This window comes from Denticeps clupeoides, chromosome 8 (assembly GCF_900700375.1).
Source record: "Denticeps clupeoides chromosome 8, fDenClu1.1, whole genome shotgun sequence".
Classification (NCBI taxonomy): Eukaryota; Metazoa; Chordata; class Actinopteri; order Clupeiformes; family Denticipitidae; genus Denticeps; species Denticeps clupeoides.
Genome location: NC_041714.1, coordinates 15,781,218 through 15,793,352, shown reverse-complemented (window position 1 = coordinate 15,793,352; position 12,135 = coordinate 15,781,218). Strand labels below are relative to the sequence as shown.

The 12,135-nt window shown below is 46.1% G+C and overlaps 1 protein-coding gene across 1 annotated transcript; it reads left to right on the top strand.

Moving 5' to 3' along the window:
- The first annotated feature begins 1,451 nt into the window (after nt 1–1,451).
- On the top strand, nt 1,452–10,238 carry sh2d4bb (SH2 domain containing 4Bb). The gene is made up of 8 exons (XM_028989946.1): nt 1,452–1,614; nt 4,276–4,435; nt 4,986–5,139; nt 6,463–6,601; nt 6,717–7,050; nt 7,814–7,941; nt 8,615–8,835; nt 9,985–10,238. Exons 1-8 carry the CDS (start codon nt 1,452–1,454, stop codon nt 10,087–10,089), a joined length of 1,404 nt encoding a protein of 467 aa, XP_028845779.1. The 3' UTR covers nt 10,090–10,238.
- The last annotated feature ends 1,897 nt before the right edge of the window (nt 10,239–12,135 follow it).

Genomic DNA, 12,135 nt, shown 5'->3' with positions numbered 1-12,135 from the left:
TTCCTGAGGTGCGTTTCCGCAGGACACAACCCACACGGTCAATGGAGCGGGAAGTCATTTCGCCGCTGTAAAGGTGCGAGACGTTTCCGCCGCTGCGCAGCTGTTCGCCTGACAGACAGAGTCTCTCAACATCTCATTTTATGGTCAAACGGCTCTACCGTCGTGCAGCTGAAAGACACATCGCTGTATTCATGCAGCATCAGCAGAAACCTGTCTGACTATGATTAATGAAGTGTCTTTTTTTATGTTGAGAATTTTCATTTTAATTGTGTTAAGAGATAATGGCTAATGTTATTTACAATGAACTGATTAGTCCAATTAAACGTAATTACACAGTATGGTTTGATCATTTTATTGCATTGGCTGCAGTGCTTCTAATTAGTCAATACAAATAGACCAATACAAAAATGAAATATTTGTATTGGTCTTACTAATATACAACATATTAAGTAATTAAAACATTTAAGTATTTAGTTTGTAGGGAGATCCTTCGTTTGTGTACAGAGCTGGGAGAGACCAACCCCCAGTTCTTCTAGCATCTCTATATGTCAATATGAAGATTAATCCCATTTCACTTTTTAATCATTATTATTTGTATGTTTTACACTTTTATATTTTCCCGTTCTCGACGATTTCACAGTGACTTTTGGAAAGATTAAAAAAAATTAGTTATTACTTTGTATACTTGTTATTGTTTCTGTTTTATTTGCTTGTGTACATGACCAGTGGTGACCTCTCCTGCTGAAAAGGTTGCAGGAGGAGGAGGAGACGCGGTAGCACCTGCCATCGCCCGGGAGCGATGTGAGTCACCGAGATCGAGTTTCCCGGCGAGAGGGGGGGGTGAAAAGGACAGGTCAGGTAACCTGCAGGTAACGTGCAACATAAACACCATACAAAATATACACACAAACGTCGACCCACAGAACGTCCCAAACACACACGTTTCATGGGGTTTATTGGAATGTTGAAGGACATACAGACATTCCATGAGCCTGTCAGGTACAGCTTTGTGTGTCATACAAACTACTGCCTGAAGGGTCACCGTGGGAGACAAAGAGAAAGAGAATTAGAGAGAGGGACAGAGAGACAGGTAGAAAGAGAGCGGGAGGGAGGGATGAAATAAAAGCCCATAGGAAGCACAGGAGTGACGGTAAAATGAGAGCGAGCAGGCGAGAGAGAGGGAGAAGAAGAAAGGCTCCTCAGATGAATGTGGAGAAAGGAAACAGCAATCTGACTCAGGCAGTAATGAAACACTAATAATGTGCCGCTTATAAGGAGTCCTAGACTCCATTTGCAGTATGGTGATGTCACGCCTGGACCTGCACGTACAGCAGATGAAATCCCACTGAGGAGGATCCACCGACTAGAACTTGCAGAGAAGTAAAGAAGAGCTGGCAGCGTGGAGAAGAACGTCAGCTGTTTGAAAGCATCTCTTCCCGAGCCACATAAGGATGATGCAGCAGATCCTGCAGGACATGTTCATCGAGCCGGACCTACTGGCCGAGCTGAACGAGGAACAGAAACACATTCTGTTCTATAAGATCCGCGAGGAGCAGGTCCGTTGCTGGAACCAGAGGGAGTTTGGAGAACCCAGCCATGGCGTGAAGAAGAAGAGTGAGTGTGCGTTCCTAACCTTGACTTTGGTTGCTGCTGTCTAAAAGTGTTGCATGCAAGACCGCCTAACCAGAAACCAAGACATTGCCAAGACCAGAGGCAATGGGACAGAGACCGGGACAGAGACACACTAAGGCGAGACCAAGACCAAAGCTGGTCGAGACAATGACCAAGATCCAGACCGAATACAGACTAGGGCTAGAATCGACATCAAATTACTCAGATCAACAGATCACTGTACAGCATTGCTGTAAAGTGTTATTACTTGTTAAATCAATTATATCGTCCATATGCCTCACATTTAAAATCTCCCACATTTGTCATAGTTACGAGGCCTGATGGAAAATAAAATTCTCAGCAATCCTCTCCTATAACCATTTTATCAGACCTCGTCAAGGGAAAGAGATGGGATGTTCAATTTAAATATCTTATACCAGGGATAGAGAACTCAGGTAAGATATGAATATTACAATTTAATGATATTTTGATTTAAAATGAAGAGAATTTGGCTCTCAAATATTCTCTTTAGCACTCTTAAATACATTTTCCTCTAGCCAATTAGTCACATTAATATTAGTAAGACAGTGCTGGTTCACTGATCTACATATTTAACAAAGGGTAGTGTACCAAGTTTAATGATGGAGAGGACTCAGCTAATCAAGTTTTATTTTCATTTTGGAATGTCATACAATGAAACATGGGATTCTAATCAGCTGGACTGTGCATATACTGAAAGATAGCAGGCTCAGCCAACGAAAAGCCTACACAGACTGAGGTCTCATTATTGGCTTCATCCAGGCACAATTACAACGTCTGGGGGTTATAGATGGATGTTCACAAAGTGCAGAGAAAATGGCCTTAAAGCAAAAAAAGAAGCTAGGATCATATTAGCTGAGTTGAATTCTGAGGGGTCAGCATACAGGAGTAAACGGAGGTTTCACAGGAGACAGTACTTCTCAAAGGGACCTAATTATATTTGCCATATGACAAGTTAAAACCTGAATTGGTGTAGAGATGGCTTCTCATGAGAAAATAATTATCTGAATTCCTACAATCCAAGAGTAATTGGGGGCTATTTTATAGAAAATCTTAAATAACTTTCCTAAATTTAAGCCCACAGATTGTGGTACACAACAACTTACATTTACATTTATGGCATTTATCAGACCGCCTTATCCAGAGTGACTTACAATCAGTTACAGGGACAGTCCCCCCCTGGAGTAACTTAGGGTTAAGTGTCTTGCTCAGGGACACAATGGTAGTAAGTGGGATTTGAACCTGGGTCTTCTGGTTCATAGGCGAGTGTCTTATCCACTAGGCTACTACCACCGCATAACTTGTGCGCACAGGATCATTTTTTGCGGCTTCCTGCAAATCCTATGAAATTTGGGGGCCAAATCAGCACTTGTAACTCTTTGTGGCTATTTTTAAATTATTTCTGAACAATTTCTACAGCGGGTCAGATGAATTTTCCCGCTTAAATGTGGCTAACTGGACCAGGATTCTTTCTTCCATTGTTGCATGGTCCAGTTCTGATGCTCACATGTCTATTGTGAGATGCATAGTGAGTTCTGACACCATTCTATCAGAACCAGCAGAACCTTTATCAGCAAGTCAGGGTTCAGGTCCAGTTAACCTCTCACAACCTCCTCCCCAGTTCCAATTGGATCCGTCCCCCTAGACCATCTCCCATGAATCCATTGAGATGCTCTGATTGTGCTGTCTAGCCATCACATTACGTTGTGCCTAATAAATTCCCAAAATTTCCACGCGACACTGTTATTCACTTAAGGTTATGTTATGACAGATCAGTGTATACTTTGACTAATATGACATATTAGCAGCAGCACTTTTTCTTTATTCCCAATCATTAGTTCTTCTCGTGTGCATATCTGTGAAGATTGCCAGCTTGTCCATAGTTGTGGTCAGGTGTCATAATTCTCAAGCGCTGCGCTGATGATTGCCCCAATCTAAATATGAGCAGCATGTCTTAAAATTCACGAGACACTCTCACCACAAGATGTAAGTGTCATATTTAATACGCCCCCTCATTTGATCTTTTTTTTTTTTACTCATAGTAGCTTCATTTTACTGCGTTTTATTGCATTCTGGCACAGTAGGAGAGCACAGTTATTTCTCCGAGTTGCACCACCCATCTCTAAATGACACCATATTAGCACTTAGCTCAGTTCCTCTGGGTCTTGTCCATAGAAAAACACTCTCTCTGCAGGGTGAAGTTTCAGATTTTTCCTCTAACATCACGGGCGGTGTGGTGTTATCTGCAACACGTCGAAAGGACTGAGTTATCGCCCCCCTGACTCGATTTGTGAGAGCGCAAGTCTGGGGTTTATCTTATCGGGGCCAGGCGAGTGAGTTCGGTCATACAGTAGATGAGGCGCGAGGTCAGAGCCCAGCGGTTTACTCGGAGGGATCGCTACCCGGCGCCAATCGACTGAATCCAAAACCGTCATCAAGCATGTTTCAGCACCAAAAAAAAAAAAAAAACGCTTGGGTTCCATCTTTCTAACTCGATGCCAGGGAGTATTCTTGTGAAACACCTCGAGATAAAATGATTCTTGAAACATAGAACGTAATTTGAAAAATAAATGAAATGTTTGTGTGTGTGTGTGTGTGTGTGTGTGTGTGTCACCCTCTGGGCAGGCAATCGGCGGGGACTCCAGTGGCTGTTAGGTGCCGATGGGGAGGTGTGGGTGTGGGTGATGGGGGAGGCACAGGGAGACAAGCCGTTCAACATCATCGCGGAGGAGCTGATGGAGGAGAGGGCCAGGAAGCAGGCCCAGAAAGAAGCCCAGGAGCTCTGGTAAGGCAACAAGACCCTCAGATCAGATCTCTAGATGACTTGAACAGTCTGAGTGGACTAAGCCTGAATAGAGGGACGTGAATTGCAGTCTCAATAAAGCACTAAATAATTAGAGAGAAATAGAAAGCAGGAGCCGGCGAGTCTTGATCTTAACTCCCCGGTTAAAGCAGTGGCGGCGATAGTCACTGCCTTGTCTCCATTTACACCTATCAGGTTCTGTTTCTCAGGTGAAGGACAGAGCATTGCATAAAGCACAGAAAACAGGTCTCACCTTTTATTATTTAAATGTTCCACCAGCTGCCGGTTTATTTTTAAAGTTTCAAAGCGACCTCCCCCAGCACATTGGTGGAGAACAAGAAACAGAATGAGTTAGAGGCGCCGTAGGACGATGTAGGAGATGGGGGCAGAACGTAACCCAGATGATTGAAGGACGTGCAAAAGAGTGTGGGAGGGAGATAAATGGAACAAAGGGAGGGATGAGAATGGAAGAAAAAGGGATGAAGGCGTGGCCGCGGGCGTGTCACTCAAACGGCTGTGGAATTTTTTGGAGGCGTGTGAAGGAGGCAGAGATAGAGAAGAAGTTCCGCGACGCCATGGCCAAAGAGAAGGCGCGCTTCGTGGCAGGAAAATGGAGGGAGGAGACGGATGACAGGAAGGCAGCCAAGCAGGAGGAAGAGGAGAATCGCATCAGGGAAGAGTTGAAGGTTGGTGGTCCACAAACGTTGATGTAAAAATAAAAATCACACTTTCATGAAGTGTTAATGATGAAACGTGAACATGTTCATCATGCACGTGGTGGCTGGTTAGCACCTTACATGTGTAGAGTTGCTCTGCTGTTGCCATGTGCAGTTTGAAGATACCTTCCAGCCCTGTTTCTCCAACCAACACAACATCGAGAGAGCGGTCTGGTCTGAAGCAGGGCCTTAGGAAACCTACCATTGATTATTGGTCAGCTATACTGTAGAAATAAGAATGGATGACGGCAGAATTTTCACTGACTGACAAAACAACCTGCCACACAGTAGACAACCATGTAGCTTGATGTGTGTGGTAACTAATGTCACATTCATAATCTCACATAACCCCTCAGAAAGCTTGATGTGAATAGGAGAGGAACAGGAGTGGGTTTAAATAGCCCAGAATGAGGAGAGCAGTCAATCATGTCCAAAAATATAAAAAAACATTAAAGTTAATTTTATGGGTGTCAGAAATAATTACACACCAACAGAAAGGGTTTTGTGGGTCGTCAGTTCCTCCTCTCCAACAGAGCAAGCAGTCACTTCTCGATCATACTTTTTTTCTAGTACACCGTGAGGTGGGGTGGGGGGGGACACCTGGGTGGTAGTGGCCTAGTGGGTAACACGCTCGCCTATGAACCAGAAGACCAAGGTTCAAACCACACTTACTACCATTGTGTCCCTGAGCAAGACACTTAACCCTGAGTTGCTCCAGGGGGGGAGACTGTCCCTGTAACTACTGGTTGTAAATTGCTCTGGATAAGGGTGTCTGATAAATGCTGTAAATGTAAATGTAAATGTGGGGTAACTACTAGTCGTAGTATTGTACAAGTCGTACAAAAAAACTGAAAGATCTACCATGCTCCAGTGGAACTCATTGAAGAGTGTGTGTGTTTGTACAGTGTGTACAGTGTACCAGTGGCGCTAGGCTGACCTTGAGTCTAAAAGAAACCGATTCTTGGCCGCAAGTCGGCCGGATGTTAATGAGGGTTCACGTCTCCTTGCAATTTCCACGTGATGACCTGGAGATCAAAAGGAGTCAAAGTCTTTCACAGAACTCTAATTACCTGATTGTAATGAAGGCTCGGCTTCGTTTGCTGCCAATTAGCAAGGGTTCAGTGTTCGCGAGCCCACTGAATTATTTAGGCCAAGCTCGGAGCCAGTATGGAACCCGGAAAGTGACGCGAGAACGTCTGAGCAGGCTGCCAGAGAACATGTACACCTTTATGTTGGGGGCGAATAGAACCGGAGTGCGAGAGCGAGGCCTGACTCATCTCTCCCTCCTGACAGAAGTGCGAACGGGAGGAGAGGCAGAGGGGGGAGCAGGAGATCAGGCAGGCGGAGGAGCGGAGGGCGAAGGAGCTGTACATCTCTCTGAAGCAGGAGGAGAAGCGGAGTGAGCTGGATGACAAGGAGTGGCAGGAACAACGTGAGTACAGAGCCCGACGAATGAGAGGAAAAAAGGACGGCTGCGATGGAGGAGTGATCTCAGAGACCAAAAAAATGATGTTTCTTTTCTGAATCGTCTCTTTTTTTTTCGTCAGTGAGACGCTCCAAAGCGGCAGACGAGGAGATGAAGACCAAAGCCAGGCGAGCGCGCGACGAGTACAAAAGCCAGACGCTGCGTGCCATTGAGAAGGGCCTGGTGGCGGGGCTGAGCGGATGGTTCCAGAAGACACACCTGAACGGCGCGTCCCACGCCCGCAGGCACAGCTCCACGTTAGAGCAGTCAGGTCATGCCCCGCTGCCCGAGAGCAACCAATCAGCAGCCGGCGGCATGACCACCTCCGGAGCAATGCCCACCTCCAGCATGGGCCCCTGCCAACGCAGGCAGAACCGCCGTCATAGCAGTCCGGCCACACAGACACTCTCAGAGTGGTAATGAGCCCTTTTTGACCTCTTACATGCACTGATTGGCCACAACTTATTAAAACTACTTATTAAGTCCTTGTGTCAGTTGAAGAGTTGGAAGCAGGAAGACTTTGACAAGGTCTAGACTGTAATGCAGGGTGACAAAATGGATCGGCAAAAGTGTGTTGTTTACCTGGGGAAAAGCCAGCAGGATGCTGGAGGTCGTATTCTAATCAGCATTCTGCTCAGAAACCTTTGGGTCCCACGTTCATGTGCATTTTATCCACCATGCTGATGCGGACCACATACACCCCTTCATGGTAATGGTATGGTAATGGAATGGTTTGAAGAGTTCAATGCGTTGACGTGGCATCAAAATTCCTCAGATATGCAATGATGAAAACCAGTCTGATCCTCAGACTTAAAGGATCTGCTGCAATGATACCACAGCAGCACAGCTGGGAAATTGTTTTAATGTTATGGCTGACTAGGTTACATTTACATTTACAGCATTTATCAGACGCCCTTATCCAGAGTGACTTACAATCAGTATTTACAGGGACAGTCCCCCTGGAGCAATTTAAGTGTCTTGCTCAGGGACACAATGGTAGTAAGTGGGATTTGAACCTGGGTCTTCTGGTTCACAGGCGAGCGTCTTAACCACTAGGCTACTATCACCCTTACATGTTCTACTTCCAGTTAAATCTTCCCAACAATTCATTTAACTGTTCACCATTCTGAGTGGCTGATGCCTGGTGATCCAGTTAACCTCTCACAACCTCCTCCCCAGTCCCATATGGATCCGTCCCCCAAGACCAAACTCCCATGAATCCATCCTGCGCTGGTTCAAGGAGGAGCAGAGGCCCAGGAGAGCCGGGTACGAGCGGAACAGCGGCGCGGTGGCCCCCTGGTTCCACGGTGGGTGCAGGGAGAAGCACGCAAAGATCAATAATGGTGGCGGAGTGGTTGCAATGGACGGTAGAGACACGGATACTGCGGGGATTAGGTGATTCCAGAATATGATCAGAGGATTCTTCATGGTTGCTTTGCCAGTGAAAAGGACAGTAATTTAAAAAGAAGTGAAACGGGAGCGTTTATCCACTCTGGTCTCATTCGCTCGTTTGATAATTCGTCCATGTTCAGCCTCCCACGCCACATCTCTGCGTTCCCCCCTGCCCTCTTCCAGCCACTTTGCCCACTGAGCCTCCCTTGTGGTCTGAGAGCGAATCAGAACATGTCGAACTGTAGCATCCAGAATATGACTACATTTTTTTTTTTTTTTTTTAAATGCCATTTTGAAACACAGTGCAATAAATAAGAGTGGAGTAGAAAAGCAGAGGGTCACTGAGCAGGGTGCACACTGGACTAGTTGCCATGGCGCTGTAATAATACATACAGTCCTGACACTTCTTTTAAAATTATATTTCTCTTTCATGAGTCCCACCGAGGAGAAACTTTCATAAAGGGGTCCATGGCCAAGACTAGCAGCAAGCGCGCATTAAAAAATCATGCGGTCGGTGGTGCAATATGGCACCAGGGCCTGAAGCGCCGGTGGCATTCATATCCTGACCTCCACAACGTGTCTTTGCAGGCATCATCTCGCGGCAGGAGTCCGAGTCTCTGCTGACGCCCTCGGCCGAGGGCAGCTTCCTGGTGCGCGTCAGCGAGCGCATCTGGGGATACACCCTCTCCTACCGCACCGCCGCCGGATTCAAGCACTTCCTCATCGACGCCTCCGGGGATTACTACAGCTTCCTGGGGGTGGACCAGAACCGGCACGCCACACTGGCGGACCTCGTCGACTTCCACAAGGTCTGTCCTCCCGCTGCACAGGCCGTGTCCACACACACAGAAAGTCACACACCCCAACCGAAACTTCATCAGCTTTCACCTTAACCAGAGTTGATGGATTTGATTCCGGTTGTCCATGCTTCCATCCCCACACGAGCGTTCGGCACCCGTGCTGAGTTCAGATTTTAAACGGCAACGAGCATTAAACAGCTTCAAGATGCAGCTACAAAGCGCAGCAGAAAAACCCATATGGTGTTCACTGCGAACGTCCGTGAGGACGAGGCCGAACTCCCGCCCAGAGTGCCGCTGTACTCGGATCAGGCAGCCGCGGTCCCGAAAAATCGCCAAACAGCAGCATGCGATGCAATCGATTATGCCCTGGCCTGCACTGATGCAGAATTGTCCACATCTGCGTTGACGGTGAGATTAATTCCAACGCCGCTAGTGAGCAGCCAACCCTCAACACGGGAATAACACGAGTTCCTAGAAAAGACGTGCGGCAAACACAAACCGCACAGTAAAAATTAAAATGATTAGAGCTGGCCAGTTACTGCCAATAAACACGCAGAAGACAGTGGGACCACAGTGGGGGACAGGTGGCCAGAAATGACGGGTGGGCATCGGAACGGCCACGGGCGCCTTTTTTCGGAATGCTTTCAGTTGGTAGGAACATCAGACGCAGGCTTCTGTTCCTGCTGGTGGAGCGCGAAAGCCTCCTCATGTCTGCTGTTCGTAAGGCCTCAAACAAGCCACCTGCGTCTCGCTGTGCCCCACGCGTCCCACGCAACCCGCTCTCTCAGCGTTTTCTCTCCTCGAACGCAACTTTCTCACCAGAATAGACTTTTTTTTTCCCCACCTCCTCCCGTAATCTCTTCCCTGCAAATTTACATTTACATTTGCAGCATTTATCAGACGCCCTTATCCAGAGCGATTTACAACCAGTAGTTAAAGGGACAGTCCCCCCCCGGAGCAACTTAGGGTTAAGTGTCTTGCTCAGGGACACAATGGTACTCAGTGGGATTTGAACCTGGGTCTTCTGGTTCATAGGCGAGTGTGTTACCCACTAGGCTACTACCACCCTTCTCATTAGTTTACCTTCTAATGAGGCGCACCTGCCCAGTCAGGGACTTGATGGAGACATGTCTCTCCGTGTGCCGCTCTTTCCCGCAGGAGGAGGCCATCACAGCGTCGGGAGGGGAGACTCTGAAGAACTCCTGTCCGCCGCGGTGGTCCAGCGTGGACTACGGTGGCCTGTGCATGTTCCCCCCACCGTAAACACCAGTTACATTATAACAACACACACAAGGATTTTACAGTATGGCACATGGTTTCACAAATGTATTCTTGTGACTTTTAAAGCATAAATCTAGTTGATAACGATCGGAATTATATTTCAAAATGAATTTGAATGCTTGTCGTGTACTGTATGTGACATTTTATACAAAATTTTGAATCCTTTTTTATAGCGTTTGTAACTCAATTTCAGATGCAGGGATTTTAGCTTGTTCACCCCGGTCAACGAAGAGTGGAAAGGCATTTGATTTTCCGCACACCCATTTTTCCCCTGGCACAGATCATGTCCAAACGGAGAGTGGCGGTGGCACCGCCGAGGAGTTGGCATTTGTTTTAAATGCTGAAAAGTCAGCGGCCGAGAAAGCGTTGTTATCGGACCCAGCCGATTCCGGGGCAACCGAGAGGGGTGTTTATTTATTTATTTATTTATTTATTTATTTATTTGTTTGTTTGTTTGTTTGTTTGTTTTTAAATCAGCTCAAAACACATTTCCCTGCTGCCTGTGAGCCTGTCAGCAGCTGCATGTTTATCTGAAATGCAAAAATACATGAAGTCTTTTTTTAGTTTTCTGAAGAAGGGAACATTTTGCCTACTTTTGCGGTGTCTTTTCAGATCCGGTGCTCCAAGTTAAAAATGGAGCACAAATCGTGTGCTGGCAAATCTGAAGCAACGGCATCGGTGTGGGTGGTGCCAGCATGTGCGAGGCTTACACAAAACCGAACAAACGCAGCCTAAATGTTTACTTTTGCCAGCAAATTAAACATTTTTACATTTTATGCCATTTATCAGACGCCCTTATCCAGAGCGACTTACAATCAGTAGTTACAGGGGACAGTCCCTCCCCCCCGGAGCAAATTAGGCTAAAGTGTCTTACTCAGGGACACAATGGTAGTAAGTGGGATTTGAACCTGTGTTTTCTGGTTCATAGGCGAGTGTGTTAGGCTACACCCGGCTGAAATGACGGCACAGTGAAATAGACATCAATGCTGTCATTAATAAAACACAAAAAATGGCCATAGCAACAGATCTACTGAACACACGGATTCCATTTGATTCCATTTGGTACTGAAGTTGACTACTGGTCATTGCAATGTGTGTAATATAAAGTGAATTTTTTTATGTTGTTTGTTTGTTGTAATTGTGTTACTATTACAATTACTTTAGTGTAACAGTGTATGCATTTCGTATCTCATTATAGTCTTGTCGGCTTGTGAAATTAGGAAAAATAAACTTTTTTGAGTGTTTTGAGTGGCGGCAGTGCTGGACCATTTTTCCCACGAGTTAACGCTCAGCAGGCACAAACACGCCGCTGCACAATAAAGCTTCGACCGGCCCGCCACCCGCCCCCCTCGGCTCTCTTCTAAACACACACCCGGGCATAAATGGGCACTCGGGTTTCACTCAAGCGCATGACTGCCCTTACTAAGCCCGCTGTTGTGCTATTGTTCGATGGGAAGCATCTATTTTAGCCACTAGAGGCAATTCAAGTAGAAGGACTGTGTGTGTGTGTGAGATACGTAACAGAAGCAGACGGTGGGAGGGGGATTATTTCACTGTACCAGTGTAATGGTGTTTTTTTTTTTTTTTTTTTTTTACCACAGAGAGCAGGTATCAGTAGGTATTGACAGGCAACGGGCACAAAGAAACTCTTCCAATTAACACCCAACCAATTAACTCCAGGTCCAAGTAATTTTACATTCTAAATATCACACGTTCCTTTTTGGAATCAATACACTTTGATTCAAGAATTTTCTGGCCTTTCTACATCCCTTTTAATTACAAAACGGGGTGTAAATGACAACATTAATGACATCATGATAACTAGACCCTAATTAAAAGGGTCTGGAATGAATCCATTCTAGCAGGTGGTTCTCCTGATAACTGCTGATATAATAACAGTCAATGCAAAGGTAGAACTGCAAAAAAGTAAGAAGTGCAAGTGTTAGGAGGGAGTTCCACTATTCTACATGTTGCCGGACCCAAGATAAATGAATCATACATAAAATACAGAGGCCACAATTTACATAA